The following is a 19856-nucleotide window of genomic DNA, read 5'->3' on the forward strand; positions in this document are numbered from 1 at the left end:
GCCAACCAGAGGAAACTCACCCCAGCTGTTCCTCATTTCAACGCAACTCATTTAACATGTAAACACGCGGGACGATGGTTCTTATTGGAAGCTCCTATTGTTGGCAAGTAATACTTCACAGGTATCAGAAATACTTTAGTTAATGTCTCCATATTTCCACCATTTCTAAGATGCTTTCTTTTCCGTACAGAAGCTTTAACTATTTAACATCAAACCAAACAACTCCACAAAAACTACAGCACCGAGCTTTGCTGAATGAAACCGCTGGAGAGCGCACACAGGAGAAAAGAATTTGATGGTGGCTGTTGAGTGGGCTGGAAGTCAAATGAGTTTCAATAAACTAATGCTAACACATTCCTTAATTGAAATGATTAATTCTTAACAGAAATAAATTAAGATCAGCATGATCTTACTGTAGGCTAGTTGGTGACCCAGCAAGGCTTTTGTGCAGATTAGGGTTTTGACTGTGCCTGTTCCGACTGCGAACAGATGAAAACATGGTGTTGCAACCTGGGACTTTACATTTGTGGAGCTGGCGGAGATGCACAGTTTTGTAATGAGCCCTGAAAGTTCCTTTATTACTATAAGTTTTTTGACATATATGACAAGTTATTGGCAAACTGGAAGGTAAAGTTGCAAAGTTTTGATTAGCTTTCTCAATTAAAGTACAGTCTTGGTAGAGTTCATCATTGGGCATTAGGCTGGGTCCTTCACAGCTTTCGTCACTATCATCCAAGGGCATGGTGCATATTTCACTTCCTCCGTCAGAATCCCAAGAAGAATGAGCACTGCTCTCAGATTTAATGCTGGAAGTAGTGCTTAGATCCAGAACAGCTCCATCATTCAATGGATCGTATCCGTAACTCTCAGAACAGGGTTCTCTAATTTTGCTCATTGGAAAAACCAAGCTGCCTGTTCTGTTCATTCCTTTGAAGATTACAGAAGTATGTCCAACATGCTGTTTTAAAGAGACATCTTGACAAAACTCCTTAGCCATGTCTTTCAAGAGGTATGTTGCATTGAAATGGTTGTTGAATTCCAGTGTATCTTTAGTCAGAAGCTTATGATGAAGATTTAGGTTTGAACTATGTCTAGAAGAACAAAGACAAGCTTAGCAAGAAAGTGTTTCGCCTCACTTAACAGCTGTTTCATAATGATCATTAACAACGAAAAAAAAAATCAATATTTAGTAGCATGCACGAACTGTGTACTTCTAATTTGACCAACTGCCATGCTGGGAGTGCACATGGATGATTTACACATTTGACTGAGTAGCTGAACTTGCCTGCACTGGCATATATCAGAAAAAACTCTACAGAAATCGATGTTTCAGATTGTCTCCTGCATTGTGAATAGCACTCTGCTTCACTAGATCTAGTTCTGGGCCTAAAAGAGTTGGGGGCCAGACTAAACAGCTTCTGTATACTGAACTGAGATCAGAGAATGGACTGAGAGTGGGAAGAAACAAGATCCTTTCCCAGTGGACAAGGCAGGAAAGGAACGACACCTGAGTCTGCAAAAAATATTTATGATCTCTTAAGTACCGTAACCACGTGCCAAGATGCAGCTGTACACATTGATACAGAGCTTTTCCTTGGCAGGAATTTCCTTCAATGAAGGAATATTGCATTTTACGCAACTTGCAGTTTTTGCATGGGTATCTCTAGAGTCAGTTTAAAACCACCAAAACATATGAAATCACTGCTCCTCATTGAACACTATCAATCAGCTCCCTGGGAACTTCCAGGCTCTGGCTTGGAGATTCAATTTATTGCAAGATAGGGAAAATATTAATTTTTCCCCTTGCCATCATGGTTTCATCCAAACCATGAACTGTTCAAAAGGGCACAGAAATATTTTGCCCTTGCAGTCACAGCGATCTATGTTAGAGACTTCTGCAAAGTTGTTCCAAATAACGACTGTCTTGCACAAAGCTTGTGAACTTTGTTGTACATTGGCTTTTGTTTGTTTGTTTGTTTTTTAAAGAAACCATCTTCCAAAAGCAGCTATGTTAAAACTTAATCGAACATATTGGTGTGGGAAGGAATTCATGGCATGTGAATGCAAATCTTACTGCTGGCCTTCTTTCCTGTGGCCCATATCACAGTTAGAGTGGAGAGGAATTCACATCTGGGAAGACGCAGGCAGCAGAGCAGGGCAGGAGGCCCTGCCAGCACCGGATGAATCTGTGCAGCTCGGATGCAGCGGCCAGTCCTCAGGGACCGGCCCATCCTCTCTGGACTGCATCAGCTGGCTCCAGCACTCCTGGCAGATTACAGACCATCTAAACCCCGTGTCGCTCTGGACTATTATCCAGGCACGCTTGCTGCAGCCGAAAGCTGCTCTAACACTGTTACAGGAAAGTCAGAAAACCGACAACACTCGGTCGCACGTTAACGGGTTTGTCATCTATCACTTATCAATGCAGACACATAACTGATGGTCAACAATAAAAGCTTCGGTTCCTGTTTCTCAGTCTATGTGCATAAGGGGCTGAAATAATGATTTACAGCAACACAACACTGCAGCCAACAGTAAACTGAATCAAGCTCATGAAATAGTTTAGGAATTAGTATGTAATCTCACAAAAAAGCGCTACCAATGTGGACACGCAGCAGACAGTGTAAGTTCAACTAGCACTGCATAATGTTAATATTGTACTGACAGAGTCATCTTATGGGCCTTTTCCCACCAGTCTGTTCAAAATCCTTGAGTAATGAATGCAAGGACAAGGGCAAGTGAAGATTTCCTGAATTGATCTCATTGCTTTTTCATTAAAGAACACTGTATACATTAAAATACACACGAAAGTACATATTAAACATATAAGTCCACACATGCATCTACTGGAAAATTACTGAATTCATACCCTTGTGGCTTTCGCTTTATGTTCTAAAGTATTCTTTCAACTATTGCAGTCTTTATCAGTTATGAAATTTTCATGGCTTTATTTAATACCTCGTAGTCTAGTGGAAAGGAAATGTTTCTTTCAATGGATTTTCATTTCACAAATGTTCTGATAAGTTATCATACCTGTTATACGAAGATATACAGAAAATCTTTGCAGGCTCCCTTCCTCAAACACTCATTTTAATTTCAAATTAGGCTCCATTGTGATGGTAAAATAAATACAATTTTGTTTATAATTTTCTTACCTGTCTCGACTTCTACGAGAAGGGAAAGCAGCATTACAGCCCTCAACTGTGCAAATATGCATTTCTTTGAGATGTACATTTTTAAAATGCATTTTTACACTGTAAGGGTTTTTAAAAGTCTTCATACAGATGTCACAATGAAAGCGGCTTTCTTCCTTCTGAATCCCTAGTGCATGTTGACTGACATGATCCATATCTTTAGAGTCTTCAAAACAAGGAATGGCAGCACCCCTGTTTGACAAAGTGCTGAAAAAGCCCCCGGTCAGCAAGTGGTGTTGCAATTCAGGGCAGTCATTTTTAGGAATCCTGCGTTTTGACTGCTCTTTAATATACATGGGGGGTTCAGTCATTAGTTTTATAACATCATTGTGGTGGTGTTTTGGATCTTCATATATAATCTCATGGGAAACTATTTTTAATGGTTGGTTTTCTTCTGGTTTAACCTCTTTCTCACAGTGGTGCAATTCATTGTCAGAGATATCCTTGATGTATTTGTTATTTGGCGCAAAGACAGATTCAAAATACTTTGGGCCCTCTACCCCAGAGACAGATTTCCACGAATTACCTGAATGGGGGTGCTTTTCCACCCTGTCGGTCAACCGCTTCTCTATCTTATGCTCACAGGTCTCAAGCTCTCCATCGCTTACCACTTGCAGACGTGTGTCATCTTCAGAACTGGCAACATCACTGCCTTCATTAGGTGTCTCAACAGCTTCTTTCTCTATCTTAATAGGCATACTTGACTTACGAGATTTCTTCTTGGGTAGCATGTCGAATGGCAATTCATTTGAAATAAGCTGCTCTGGTATTGAGGAAGAAACAAGAGGCAGAGAAGGAAGAGTACCTGGAGTATTGGCAAGCTCAGCTGGTGTGACTGGACTACGATAAAAAGGAAGAACGGGCTGTACTGTCTTCAGGTTTGGAAAGAGGACACCATTCTGTCCAATACTGGGGAATCCAGCCTGAGCCTTTGAATCTGTACAAGAGCTGGCGTAGCTGGTAATGGTTCTGCTATCCGGAGTTAAAATTGTAAATTCTGTCCTTTTACAATCTCCCGGTCCAGCAATGGTCAAACCGTTTCTTAGATCTTTATCCCTGTTATTTCTATTCATTGGCATATGGAGTCTGGGGTTAGGATTTGCACTGTGACGATTTCGACTTCGCAATGAGCTAAATACCATATTGCAGCCCTCAATTGTGCATTTGTGCTTTATCTTCAGATGAACAGCATTGTAATGTATTTTTAAAGTACCTTTGTCATAAAATGTCTTTTCACATGCAGTGCAGAAAACACGCCCTTTCCTTGGCCCAGTGCCATTTTTTTCAACGGATTTCATTTTGTTTTCTGGAGATAGTGCCGTCATTTCAAGCTTTGCTGCTGCATTATGTGAACTGGAATCACTTAAAAGGGCATCATCTTCTGTTTTAGTCGTGACATCTGGACCATTTACGCTCCTCTCATTTTCAACTTGAAATGGTGCAGAACTAGAAGTAAAGAAGCTGCTTTCGGAAAATGGTATCTGAACATCTTGTTTAGTTTCATTGCTATGGTCTTGACCTTGCTCAATCAAATGTCTTTCTGGTGGTGAACCTATCAAAGGTGGAGGCACTGGACTGAAAAACTGAAATGGCAGCATGAAAGCCATGTTATTTACAATATTCTCAAAGGGATGAATGTTGGTGGGACTCATTTTGTCCAAGGAAGCAGAAAAGTTAGGACTGTGTTGATTGCAGCTCTCAATGAATGCCCTAATATCCAAATTGGCAGTTGGCGGTGGAATTATAATAGATTGCCCTTCTTTCTCTTGAATTGCCATTAACTCTACAATGGACTTAGTTTCTCCAAAACGAAGAAACTGTTGCAAAGTAGCCAGTTCTTCTTCAGTGGTCATGATGCTCCAGTGATCCAGCACCTTTCCTGAAGCATCCTAAAGCAAAAAAATACTTAAATGAGTCAGCCGTCAGTTAAGGCAAACAAAAAAACCCTCCCGCCAAATCTCATTTTTCCAGGGACTAAAAATTATTCTCTAGCAAAATGATAAAACCATTCTACTTAATGAGAGATTAATGCCAATTCTGTGATACATTCTTCCAAATTTTACCACATTGGTGATATTATTTCTTTCTGAACTGACAGGAATACTTTCCAAGAAACTATTTTTTTTCCACAAAAATTAAGACACGTCATTTGAACAACAGTTAGTATCATGTAAGTACAGACAGCAGAGATGGAACAATCAGACCCAGATTTAGCTCCTCATTTAAGTTAAGTATTCTTTCATTGCAAGTTTAATAATCTTCCAAGCAACTAAGATCAGAGAACAAATGAACCTGTATTGATCTATTGCCAGTGTTCACAGAGCACAGCTGTAATTACACTAGAGTGTTGGAGTTCTTTCAAACTCTAGCTATGCCTAACTTTTCCCAATAACTACAATAAATATTTTATCACAGAACATGTATTTGATGGCCTACTGAGATTTTTCACAGTGCATGTAAGAGTTTCTAAGATGATGAAGAACGTAGCATTATAAATTTTTCATGTAGTAGAGGTTCAAGGTAATTGATTCCATATTTTTAATCCCAACACTAAAAAGCAAGATTATCAAGACCATTAAATATTGATTCATGTCATAATGTAAGATCATAATGTTACTTTACATAAAAGGTAACTTCCACAGTAGCCAGGACTAACATCAGTGTAAGCACGCAGGGCCAAATTCATACTTGATGCAGCTCCAGTAAGGTCAGTAGCACCACACCAGAGATGAATATTGCCCCTGGTGTTTAAAATGATGGCAAGTTTATTTGCCAATGTATTATTCTACTCTATAAAAGTAAACTCACTGTTTAAATAATACTAGAGCAAATTCTGAAGCCTTTACTTTGATATATTCCCAGTAACTTTTTCTTTTTATCTTGGCTTACCTTTGTTGATAGATTTGAGTAAAGCAGGAAGATTTCAGTTAAGTCAGACTGAAAACAGAGTAAGAGCAAACATCCACCCTTTCTTTTCTGGCGCTAAGCTTGTACAAGTCTATTACTGCCTTTCAGAGGTACCACGCTGTTCATGCATTGTGTGAACCACTGGTAAGATTAAGCTAGAAAACATTATGAAATACTACTTAGCTATCATATTTATATTAAAAAAGCCCCTCTAAATACCTGTAGCACATATCCACGTATATAATCCTGCAGAGTCCAATCCAGAGCATGGAGAATCTGTATCACTTCTTCCTGCTTCAGAACACTGAAAAGTCGATCCAGTAGGATTTTAAGGCGCACGGGAATGGCTTGGGTTCCATACAACATGAGGCTACTGATATCAAAGACAACATTGGATTGAACTATTTCTACCTGGCTTGATGGGTAGAGGTTGGGAATCCTTAATTTGCTCAGGGCTGAAAATAAAATCACAAAATGTAAATAAACTTGAGTAACAAGAGACAGATAAAGCTGAATGTAACTAATACTGGGGCGGTGTGGGGGGTGTGACACAAAAAGCATGCTATAGTGAGGTAGATGCTAAAAGGTTTTACATAGATCGTAAAAACAAATATTACCATGTGCTACCCATCCATGCCGGCATTGGTCACATTGTCGCTGATTTATTTTCCCAGGTTTGAAACACTGACAACTACAGTTCACCAGAGTGCATCGGATGGCCTGGAATTCAATAGAAAGGATTATCGGTTATATATAAGCACCATCTAGAGTGTGCAGATTATACACCTATGATACAGCCATAAAACCCACATGAAGACAGAGATAACATACCTATCAATATGCAGTGTAAGTAACGCAGGAAACCCCAAGTTATGCAAGACTACCTCTGCTTTAAAGAGAATCAGTCACCAGCTAGAACACTAGAATATTATGGAAGCAAAATACTTAATGATATACATAGCAGCATTTCTGTGGATTTATTTAGGCCAAAGCACCTTTATAACAATAATAAACTGTTCTTGTGCATTCACCTAAGCTATGATCTTCATGTAAGATTGCTTTTTTTTCAGCAAGGTTTGAAAACAAAGACATACAGATGAAAGACACACTCCCTTGAAGTTCTGCTGGAACTCTATACTGCAATAAAGGAAGTTCGAATGAGTGGTGTGTTAGCTCTGCATGGATGTCATCCCTTACATCAGTAGTATCCACACAGAATATATGTATCCTGTCAAAGATACAGGAGTTCACTAACACTCCTCAGTAACAAAGCTCACCAAAAAGTTCTCCAGCTCCTCTAGAGCAGTCACATTTTGTAAGGGAAATGCTTCAAAGATAACGGACAAAATAGAGCACTCAAACAGAGAGCAAGCAGTTGCACAGTTCTATGTGCACATCACGACTCTCACCAAGGTCATCTATAATGTAAGTCAAATTAGTATTGAGATATTCCTCATCAACAGAGTAAGACAAACTTGCTTCCTGGAATACCTGCTTTCTGCTGCATGTGCCCATCTGCTGTAAGAGAGAACGCAGACAGACAACACTGAGGCCCCAGTTAAAGCTCTATAGGGATTGCTACAGAGCCAAGTATTTGTAGGATTCTGTATTGCTTAGATCTGACACTCAGAATAGTTCCTGGATAAACGGAATATTTATTAAGGGAGAGAAAGTGGATAAATTAATGTGCAGAAAGTCTGAAGCGGAATTAAAAAAAAAAAGTTACATTATGCAACTCTAACATGTTTGCAGTTCTGTGGTTTTAAAATAAAATGGTTTACATTTTAAAGTACAGAGAGGCAGATATGAAATAAGGCAAAGTTATGCCCACTACTGGCTGCTACTCCTGCTTCTAGGCTCTTAGGCAAAATGGGGACTTCCATTACTTATTAATAACCATAAAAAAGCAAGACAAGACTTGAAGAAAAAAAGTAATGTCTTCTCAACAGAGGCATCTCCACATTGGCACTTTCGGAAAACACACAAAGAAGCAAGTTTTTAGACAATTAGGCCAAGAAAGATGGACGCGGGAAATATTTAAAATGAAAAGGACACGAAAGGTAATTTCACTGTGGTTTGCAATGGGGATTTCTTTAGGCTTGAAGAATTTGACTGACTCGGGGCACAAGAGGACACTACACACAACAGTCTACTACAAACAAGCATGTGCAGGACGTTTGGGTGCCTGGTGCTTTGCATTACTGCATTTGGACTAAGATTTTAAAATCTCAGTAGCTGGCTTATCAAGGAGTTAGCTTACACATCTCCAGACTGCAGTGACTTGATACTGAGATTCATTTTTATTTGAAGGATCGGAACAAGTGGCAATGGCTACTGAAATCTCTGAATCACTTGGCCTTTAATCTTTTAAAGGAGCCATCGCAAAATACTGAATTCTTGAGAAAAGCTCTGTGCTCTCCGTAAAGTCGTAAAATACACATCAATACCCTACGCAGCGTGAATTGCTTCACTTTAATATAGGATATATTTTCACTTACATGCTAAAATACTTTCATATAACAATAAAAAGCCATAAATTTCTTACGGAAATGTTGAGAAAAAGAGGTGTTGTTGGCTGATAATTCATATCTATCACAAGATATCAAACAATAATGTAGTTGAAGTCTTCTGCCTTTGTACATACATAATATTCTGTGACTCGCACAGACTGAACCCCTTCCACAGGTGACCCTGCTAGGTTTGGTAACGGCAGTGCATTCCATGAATGCATCTTTTGCAGTCCCTCCAGACAGATATTACAAAACAGTACTTCCTTTTTCTGCAAGAAGTAACAGAAATATGCACAATGAAAAAAGCTGTCATGATGATAAGTTAATTGAGATTTCAAAAATTTTTTAATTCCTATTCCTTTGGACATATTCCACAAACCACTGACCTTTAAAACTATTTTTTCTTCTTAATTTGCGCACTTAGACAAGAAAGATACACCACATAAAATTTTGCATTTCATAATGCAAAGAAAGATCTTTTTGTAAGATCTTTCTTCCATATAGTACATGCATTTATTTTGTCTTCCTGTATATGTGTATAAGACTGCCCATGCAAAAAACCAGAAAAAGTAAAAGGAGGACATTTTGTTTTACATATATGAAAGGTGCTATTGGAAAAGGAGTAGGGTTTCCCTTCTATTCTAACTATGGAATTGATCACCTCTCAAGTCAATACATTACTGGTTAGATGCAGTTCGCTTGCATACTGCTAACATATCAAAGGTACACCCTCGAATCAGGGGGCTGTCAGCAACTTAAAAAATTACTTGTAAGATTCCCTGAGAAGAAACAAGTGTGAATTTCAGGTTGGCAGCTTTTTCCCTTCCTTTGTGCTTGTCAGAGTCTGTGTCTCCCAAAACTTTTCTAGCAAATCTGCGTTAATGTAGGCACAGAGAATTTATAACACGGCAAAATTAACTTATAAAATAAGCAGTGAGTCACAACTTTAAATCTTCATTCGTTGTTCAACTTAAAAAGGCACTTGTAAAAGATGCACTTTGTTTATCTCCCAAATTAACTTATATCAGAGATTAATGAAGAGAAACTTAGCAAAACTTCATGAGATTAATTTGATTGTCTTTTCTTTGTTAATCCTACTATGCTTAATATGCCTATTCTAAGGCACTGTAATTATATCAAGTCTTTTAATGAGCTTTATTTTCCCAACAAGTGGAATGTACACACAATTTCATTCTACAGAACAAAGGAATAACTTTCTATATTGCGTACATGTAAAGCTTCAAAAATGTAATTAAAGGATTGGAAATGTAGACGGAAATCAAAGTGAAAATTCTTAAAAATGCAATCCTTTCATTCAGGTCTATTATTTAGTTTTAGTTTCCAGACGCATAAGGCAGATGTTTAAAAAAAGTAAATCTCATTCTATCATCAAGGATCTTGTTATTGCTTTCCCATCACTCTCTCCCTCACAAATGGATCTTTCCAAATCCATTATAAGCAACTTTCTTCATTTTTTTAAAAATAGAGTTGAAAATTCTGATCAACATTTTCTGTGGTTTTATCAGCATGACTATGGGAATCTGAACATTGGATTTTTAATACCAATGATTCCTCATTACGAGAGATACAGGTTAACCATTAAACTGGTTGCTGAAAACCATCTAACTACTAATCACTGAAAAAGAAATCTTAACATCTGTTGCCTGAAAGTCAGGACTGTTCACATCTTTTTTTTGCCAGATATTGATGTGGCTTCAATTATGCTTCAAAAGTTACTGAACGTTTCTTCACAACCCACTCGCAGCCTTGACAGCTAAAGAAAAGCACAAGCTAATGGGACAAGTTCATTCTGATTCTGTGTATATAATCAAGCTTCTTTTCCCAAAGGAAGCCTGAGATCACCTACGCTTTCCTGAAGCCTCCTGGGACCTCTGCTGGCTTGCAACAGACTACCAGCAGGTTTAAAACAAATGCAGCAAGAGAAGGAGGACGAGATAACTGTATCCAATCTCATTCAGTGTTAAGTGGATTCTGGTTTGATAGCACTTTGGCTTGAGAAATAAATTAAAAAGTAAGTAAATATCAAAGAGCCTGTCAAGACGGAGTTAGAGAGCTCTGCTCACCCTAGAAAGCTGCTCTGGCTCTGCGGGCAGCGGGACCTGCAAGCGCGGACACCAGTAACCTGGAAGAGCAAGTCCCAGGTCACCCAGGTACTATTTAGCATCAGTAATGCACACGTCAGCACCCTCACTTGTTCCTGGCATCCAAGAACAACCCTTGTCTTCTTTGCACAAAGCTACTTCTCACTTTAGAAACCACCTTTTAAAAAAAATTTTTTTTGGCTACTGCTATCGCATGAAGAGCATGAGAGCTCGGCTGCTCCGCAGACTAATGACAAAATGGTGTCGCTGATGTTGTGTTACAGGAACATCATTTGCGAGCATGGATTAAACACTCCTAACAGTTTAAAATGCAAGTTTGATGAAGAAATAGGAGTTACGTGAAAAAAAAATGTGAGAGAAACTTTTATTAGATGAAACATAACAGATATTGCTTTTCATGTCCTTTATTGAGGGCTTCTAGGAACAAGCCATATCTCCTATGGCCACCTCACCTTCATTTCCCAGAAAAAGTAATCCCACTGAATATACATAACCCTCCAAGACATGTGCCCTGGTGAGCAGGTATTCTATACAAAAGAAGTGGGACATGTCCCATTTCTGCAGAATGGACTTGCAGTGGCTCCACAGGTAGAACATTGTGGAAGAAGAGGCAAGATCATCAGTTTGCAAAGCATTATGATTTTTTTTGTCTGCCAGTCAGCTAAAATATGAGTAGTAGAGTACAGGTAACAATTTTATCACATATTACGAAAAATGCACAGAAATTAAGCTTTTTGGTTTGTAGAAATAAAATCAAACATGAGATGTGTCTGGTTATTTGGAAATATTTTCTTGCTTGCACCTTGTAAAAGATTTGCATGGGATGTAAAGGGATGGATACATTAACCACCTCTTAAACTAAAAGTATCATCCACAGCTAAATCAAAGGCCAAATCCAAATCTGCGTGCATCTTTGTAAAGAAAAGAGTAACTATACATGAGTGTGAAGTTGCCTTCCTGACCCATTTGTTTTCTTTCCTGTTTTTACTGTCATCCACTGCGTGCAAAGTTTAAATATGTCTTCCTTTTTCATCATGCACTTACACTTGATTATTTCTGCATTTGAATCCTTTGAAAAACTATTGAAAAAGGAGAGACAAATGTAAAAAACCCTTTATCTTAAGCATCTCTGTCAATGCTGTACATTTCCACATCATACAATGAGAGAAGCCTTGCTTCGTCCATTTTTTTGTCAGACAACTTTTGCCACTTCCCCTAGGGATATATTGCACTGATAAATAATACCACCTGCCAGTTTTGTCATGATTTAAAACAAGTTCTCAATTTCCATTTTGTCCACCTTACTTTCACTGTCTCACAACCCAGTTGTGCCTATCTGTATCACACTGGTAATATTTGTTCTTTTCAGCTATCCCACGTGTATTTGCAGAGTTCCACCCTGTCCCCTCTGCAGCACAGATTTTGCCCTTGTGGCTGCTCCTCCTAAACATAGGCTTCAGTTTTTGATTCTCTGTTGAGCTCCCTGCACTTATTGGAACTAAAATATATTCCAGTGTATTCCAAGTACAATCACAAAAGGTGGTGTGCTGCTCCAGATGGTGTAAGTACTTGTTGAAGATACAGCCCAACGACTAAGCCTAAACTGCATGCTGATATTATATCTGTTGAGTTTAGAATAAGCATCTTTTATCCCTGTTCCTGGAAAGCGTCAACCTATTCCAAGTTTAGTAGGGCTATGAATCCCACCTGCCTGTAGAAGAGCTAAGAGGACACAAAGGGATGGAGAAAAGGGAGACAGTGACCCAGCACCGACACACGCGCAGGTCTGACAGCAAGGGCAAGCTGAGAGTTGCTCTGCACAAAGTAGATCTGGCCCATGCTACAACTCACACATGCTCAGCTCAGGATTGTGGTGTTTTCTTGTGTCACGTGTTTAAGGCTCTCAGCTGAGGTCAAAGCTGCACTGGTGATCACACGCCACTGATGTATAGCCACATACACTGCCTGCCCCTCACAGCCTTCCCCTGCAAACAAAGGGGGTACCAGTCATGTACATGGGTGCCTACTGAAGTACACTTGGTTCTTGCAAATTCTATTGCTTCTATACTAAAGTTTTAAAATACTTAAGACTAAAATAAATAATTATATAAATTATTAAAGCAAGGAAAAGGTCCTTATAACATTCCTCGTTATATTGGACTGAATGCAGCTCACACTATTTCCAGAGTTTTATACCACAAAAAATGTTTCTTATGAAGTAACAGCTGCCTTTAACACAGTTATTTAACAAACATATTAAGTAATAACAAACATCTTTCATGAGAAGCAAACAAGCCTTACAGTTTGTTTTATCTAGAAGTCTGATATCTTCCCTATTTTGAGCTTTTAATTAAGTTACACATGGATGTGACAGAGTAAACAGATCTGACCAAATAGCTCCAGCCTTCTCCATTAACAGACATGTTTAAAATGCCAGCCCTAGATGATTCATTTGACAAACTGCTTATTAGTAAAATTATTTAGCAAAATTCTTGCCTCCTGCATAAGAGACCAACCAAGAGAGAGATGAGAAAGGTGGAGATGGGTCACAACTTGCCTTTTACAGTGCCACTAAACACAAAGGTACGCTCACAACTCAGCTCTTAAATCCACGATGGCTCCTCAATAACCAGGCTGGTTTCCATACATGTACACTCCTACCAAGCTCAGGAGATGCAAGGATCTTTAAAAAACCCAGAAAAAAAGCTTTTGTTTCAGAGGCCAAACATGGACTTAGGAGCTGAACTTAACACCTATTGTGCTGAAAACGTTGGTTGGTGCTGATACCACTCAACTCCCGCTTACTCCTTCTCGTTGGGGAAATTATGTTATGATTTTTACTTGTAGAAGAACACGAAGGCTTCGAGTTGAATACACTTTCTAGATAAGACCACAGAATACGTCCCATTAATTATCTGGATCCTTATGTACATGTTCATATTGTTTATTTGGGGTCAGATACCAAAACCTGACCTCCTTTTAAACAGCCACAGCCTGAGAACACATGTAAACAGAACATTTACAACCCAGATCCTGCAGCAAGTTGCATTACCCCATTACCCTCTCCCTCAGTGGGGCTGAACAAAGCCAGTTTTGGCCTAGAATTTGACCCAATCTCTCTCTTGTGGGTGCAGTTGAACACCTTGAGCTGAAAATGTTTACTTGTCCTTGTAATAACTGACTAAAATATCCTCAAAACCAGCCAAAAAGTGAGGGAGGGAAGTGAAAAAGCTTAGTAAGATGGAATCAAAATCAGGTCATACCTTCACAGGACGGCACCACCCAAGCAAAGCAACCATGCTTGTGGACTTGAAAGCCGGTTTTGGCTGGCTACTGAATTAGGGACCAGGAGTCCACATGTCACCACTTTGCTAAAAAGTTTTTTTAACTGAGAACAGTTGAGGGTGAGGAGCTGAGATAAGGGACTAGAGACTCATGGCCCTACAGCCAGTTTGGGCTCGGCTCGGCAGCTCTCGTGGCCACTGGAAAGGAGCTCTGGGCTGGCTCGGGCACGGCAGCTGGGCGAGGGAGCCGCTGCTGAGCGCGGCAGCACGCTGCAAGGCCAGGCTTTAATCCCGGCATAACTTGTGGGATGAAAATCACTCCTCATGCATGTCACTTACCCTAAAGGGCCCCTTAGGGCAGCTCTTGTTAATGGCACTGTCAAAATAATTATAAAGAGCAAAGAATGTGTGTGTGTGTGAGCACACACACTCAGGCTGCTGCTCTTCAAACACAAAGCACTGGACAGTAAAACTTAATTTTGCTGTTCAACCAACGTGCTTGTAGATACACTGGCTGACACTGCAATTAATCTCACTTGTTAACAACAGGTGTGTGCTGACAGACAGCTTGGTCAGACTCAGGAACGCCTTTAGATCCTCTTTTACCGTTTGGTTTGGAAAAGAAAACAAGAAATACAAATTGAGGTATGAAAAATGTCACATTATCATTATCTTACAGTTGTTATTTACTTTTGACTCTGAAACAGTCAATGCTACAGTTCCCATGGCCTACCTGCCCTAACCTGGCTAGGTCAGAAACCCTCACATTTTGCTGAGTATTAAGCAGTACTTGTCACAAGGTATTGAAGTAACTTCCCTTTTTAATAAATGTACAGGAAAAATAATTCTTATTAGTGCATTTCAAAAATGAGTAACAGATTGCTACACACTGATGAGAAAAACTGCTCAGGCTTTAGGGATAAAGATAAGTCACTGGATAGAAATGGTGTGAAACTTCTTATGATAAAGCACTAGACCTAGCAAATAAATTGCACACATATGATTTATCCATATTGACATGCTATGCATACCACGTTTAATGCTGAAACTACAGACCTATCAATGAACTGAAGTTTAATTAAATATTTAACTCCAAGCCCTATATTAGCAAGAAATAAGTGTTAAAAACACAAATGCACAAGTATCAGAGAAATGAAGAATATTAGGATAAAGCAATTGTAAGCCCTTTAAAATATGTGTTTAACTCTTTACCTAGTTTACAAAATGTTGCACGTGCGCAATGTGGGTTAGTTTCAAGTTTTTCAGCTCCTCACAAGCATACTTAATTTTTTTTCCTTTTTTCCTGTTCACAGAGTGAAGACAGAGATCAAACAATAAACCAAAAATAACAGCGCTCTGAAATATTTAGCGTTACACAATTTCATTTAATGCAATTTCATAAATTTTAAGCCTAAACAGTATTTGTACACATACACATGATACTATCTATGGTGCTATAGTTATGCAATATTTTACGCAACGGTGTAGCTCCATTGGTAATTTCACTATTTAAAACTTGGGTATTCCTTTTTATTGAACACAGGTGAGGGAATTTTTAACTGGCTTTCAGAGATAGGTTACTTTCAAATGAAAAAGTACCCATTTCTCATTAATAATCAGCTATATTTGAAATTTGAAGTCAAATGTTTGTATTTGACTTTTTTTTTTTTCTATTTGTTTAAACAAACAATCCTACCATGGTTTTAAAGTATGGAATGAAAACGTCAGTGTTCTTTATTCTAAAATGACTGAAGTCTGTTAGAAATTTTCACTTTTCCTCATTCCCTCAATAATATATTCTTTGAGTCTGAATATTGAAATTTCAGTCTCTAAGCGGATTTTTTTAGATAGCAATTAGCAACAAAATAATAAGAAATAAAAAGGAGACAGGTGATGACGCTGTAAAACTTCAACTGCAGCATCTGCGAGGACAAAAACTGTCTGCCCAGCACATCGGAGCTGTGAGAGCTCCCGCACCACTGAAGCCAGGAAGGGCCAGAGGTGACCCAGAGGGTCAAAGAAAGTAGCTGTTGTTCCCTGCATTTGGTGGATGTTTTCCTGGAATAATGAATTCAAGATCTGTACCTAAATTTTAGCTCAAATCTGCATGAAAAGTGTTTCCTAAATGCCAAATCATACAAGAAGTGCTTTAAAAATGTGTATATGTAGCAAAAACTGTAATCTAACATAAAATGAGAACATTTCTGTTCTTATCAGAGGTGTATTTAATATTACCATAATGAAGTCTTTATTACTGAAAACAACATAAATTACTGGCTAGTTGGATTGGAAATGGAATGACATGCTCAATATTGCATGAACAGATTCTATAACAGTATCACGAACAAGCATAGAAACTGGACGTCGAGGCGTTGGTATCAAAGGGCCAAACTTTGTTGCAGCCCAAGCAAGCAGAATTTAATCTCAGCTACTGTAAAGCCCATGAAGTGGCCCAACATTCATAGTAATTTTTCCCGTTTCTGTGAAGATTTGGCTGTCCTGCAGGTTTGGATATTTTTCAGATACCATTATTTTTAGGGTTCTGAACAGATTGTAGATGGTTCGGTAGTTCAAATAATAAACAGAACAATTACGTTTTAAAAATCCATCAAGCAGAAATCCATGTATTAAGTATAACAAAAATATTTTTTCTATAACATAACATTAGTTACTTTTCATATTCACCTATTGTTAAAATAGAAGTCTGATTAAGCTGCAAACTACTAAAAATTCAAACAGAAATGCACAATTGCACTGATTATACAGAAAACTTAGTGTTATCCACATAATGGCAAATAGATCTAATGGAATATAGATGATATGTTCTTGGAAAGTCTGTATTTTTCCCTTTTCTGTAGAAGAAGAAATTACAAAGGTATTTTTCAGTGTATATTGTTCTAATCACTAGAACAAAGAAATCAACAGGCACTGTTGTTAGCAGTTAAAAATAATGCCAGTCTTACTTTGCACCATGACCTGGAGTGAGTCTCCCCACCTCCCAATCCAGCACTGAGAGCTGAGCCACTATTTCGGTATTTTAAAACCAAAGTGCAGAAACAGAGACTCTTTTCTAACATAACGCTTGCATATTTTTCAGCAAACTGCAGTAAACAGAACCGTATTTTCCAAAAGGACGTTAAAAATAGAAGCATATGATCTTTTCCCACCTAGAATTGTATCCTTACAATTAAAGACTATTAGCTGGCATCCCTTTTAACCGTCAAACTCAGACAGTGGCAGTTCTACAGCCACAAAGAGCAGCAGTAAATGAGAAGAACATGTTACTACACTGCATTTGAGAAAGTTTGGCTCCAAGCTATGCACTGATTAATATCAGATCTCCTTCTTTACTTGCCTCTTGACAATCTTGTCACATCTGGCTGACAAATCCTTACAAGCTTATCCAAACCAAGGCAGCCCAGATCATGCTCCGGGAGTAGCTGGAAGGAAGCGGCAACACCAGCCATGCACTGATGTGCCATCATGAAACTAATGAAGCTGACTTCACTTGCAGGCTGCAGGAACACGAAGAAACACAACATGCCCCAAGGTTTTGCAACACAGCGCAGAGTTAGCTCACCCAAAGATAAGACAAACAATCAGCTCCCGAGGTTCAAGAAGCCAAGTAGTTACATGGATTACAAAAATTTCTATAGAAATCGCTCGAACAATCTCAACTAAATGAGCACGATAAACTCCAACTTCAGATCACATGTGAAAATTGACTGCTAAATGCCTTTCAAACAATAGCTTGTTTTAAATTAAAACAAAACTAGTTTATTTCATTTGCTCTCTCCCACAGCCCCAAAATATCAGGATGTTGCCTGGCTCCCAGGTTATTCAAACTGAAAAATATTATTATTAAAAAGGAAAAAAAAAGAAAAAGAGAGAGAAAAAGAAAAATAGGGGGAAAATAAAATAGTGTCACTTTTTATGCATAGGATTTTAAAGAAGGATAAACCACAGCCTGTGTATACAGTAGCCCCCCCATCTGCCCTCTCCTCATTTTTAAACCAAGGATTTCTCACAGAGAGGTCTAGAAGTATTTGGCCAATTAATAAACCAGAAAGTAAAAAGCTGTATCTTAAACACATCTAACAGAACCTCATTATGTATGAGCTGACAATTAAACCATGTTTATTTTTATGTGTGATGAAAAAATAAAAATAAATTAAATAAGCATCTTGTATTCCAATGCATTTAACCTCTTAATTAGCGCAATATATTTAAAAAACCAGACCCTTCCCCCCCACCATACACACACACACACACACTCATTCTTCCCCTGTCTTCCCCTCCTGAAATACAGAGAGACTGATTCTAAGAAAATAATTACTGGCCTTATTTTCTGGATGCTAAATAGTCAACAATAAATTGTATATAAAGGGCATACATTAGACTCCACTTCAGTGTTAATTTCTAAAGAACTTCATAGTGAAATTACATTGTTGCCTGCTCTCCAGTGCATTTGTACGTCATGATAATGATAATGTATCTGCTTAAAGCCCTTGACTCAGAACACATCCGAGTCACAAATCACAGATTTTATTGCTACTAACGTATATTGAGGGCTTGTACAATTAAACATTGTCAAGTATTTATGATTTACATGCTACTACTTCAATTGGAAAACAATTACACAAGTGATGGCTCTGCTTATTATAATCAGCCTGCAATTCTTCATTACTCACTGTAGAACAGAAAAGTCATAGTTGTTTACAGTGCACAGCAGAAAGAAACTCAGGATTTTTTACAGTATCTTTTCGTAATTAAGAAATGGAGAGTACAGCTCCTTACAGCTCTCACCTCCATTGTTCATTACCCAAAACACCACCATTGCAAGATTTCTTATATCTCCACAGTGCACAACCACAAGGAAAAGTTGCACAGTAAAAATACACATTCGTATAGAACTGCAAAGAACTTTCCTTACCTCAGACATTCTTACTGTGCTTATGTTTCCAGAGCTATAAACCAGTTTCCCATTCCCTCAGTGAGTTGTACAAAGAAGTACTGGAAACACTCCTGCCTGTACAAGTACTAAGGCAGAACCATCACACGCCTCTTTACTCTTGTCTGACTCTGAGCACCTCAAGGTCTGATGTATGCTCGGGCTGTGCACAGGGGAGTGAAATAAGATCCTCCCCCTTGGTGTTCTCCAGACCTACAGTACCAAGTTGTGGCCGCCTCTCTCTCACCTCCAGCCCGCGGGCCGGGCCCCCCCGGCCGGGGCAGCCCCCGCGCAGCTGGCGCGGGGAGGGCACGACACTCATCCCTCACCGCCCGGATCAAACGGAGCCTCGGGGCGCTGCTAACGCGGGCCGAGGAGACTCTACCTCTGCTCCGCCAGCCTAAGTAATGCATTCAATCAATGCAGCTGACCTAAGGCCCGTTACAGGATTTTTTTTTTTTCTTCTTCTCAGCGTGTATGACTAGCTGCAAATAAGCTACAAGGTACTTCTGATTAAAATTACTTATTTTTAGCATCATAGAGTTGCTTTTCAAATTGCAGCTGCTGTGGTTTTTTTTTTCTTTTTAAACATTTGCACGTCTCAAAGGTTCACGGAGTGGGGTGTGTATTTTTTAAAGTTAAAACATTTCCCCCTATCAACTTAATTTTGAGTTAGGGCTCAATTTTATTTCTTTTTATGAAGTTGAAGCTTCCTATTAACAGAAGTACAGGTCATAAAGACAGTAGAAGAATTATTTTCCAGTAATTGGGCCAAAATCTGGTTTCAGTTATTCAGGTGTTGGGTTGCATTAATGAGTTAGAGCAGGATTTTTGTCACAGTAATTTCTCACCTATTAAAACAAAACAAACCAAAACACCACCACAAC

General features: G+C 38.8%; 1 protein-coding gene across 1 annotated transcript; it reads right to left on the reverse strand.

The window, feature by feature from the left end:
- Positions 1 to 409: 409 nt before the first annotated feature.
- On the reverse strand, positions 410 to 19008 carry BNC1 (basonuclin zinc finger protein 1). The gene is made up of 5 exons (XM_065641902.1): positions 18952 to 19008; positions 6719 to 6821; positions 6321 to 6556; positions 3156 to 5083; positions 410 to 1091 (listed from the first exon to the last, which is right to left on the reverse strand). Exons 1-5 carry the CDS (start codon positions 18958 to 18960, stop codon positions 410 to 412), a joined length of 2958 nt encoding a protein of 985 aa, XP_065497974.1. The 5' UTR covers positions 18961 to 19008.
- Positions 19009 to 19856: the final 848 nt, after the last annotated feature.

This window comes from Caloenas nicobarica, chromosome 10 (genome assembly GCF_036013445.1).
Source record: "Caloenas nicobarica isolate bCalNic1 chromosome 10, bCalNic1.hap1, whole genome shotgun sequence".
Taxonomy (NCBI): domain Eukaryota; kingdom Metazoa; phylum Chordata; class Aves; order Columbiformes; family Columbidae; genus Caloenas; species Caloenas nicobarica.

Coding starts and splice junctions, on each gene's coding strand:
- BNC1 (XM_065641902.1), bottom strand. Junction 6,557..6,718: donor GCATGGATGGGTAGCACATG/GTAATATTTGTT, acceptor TTTTATTTTCAG/CCCTGAGCAAATTAAGGATT. Junction 1,092..3,155: donor TCTCGTAGAAGTCGAGACAG/GTAAGAAAATTA, acceptor TTGTTCTTCTAG/ACATAGTTCAAACCTAAATC.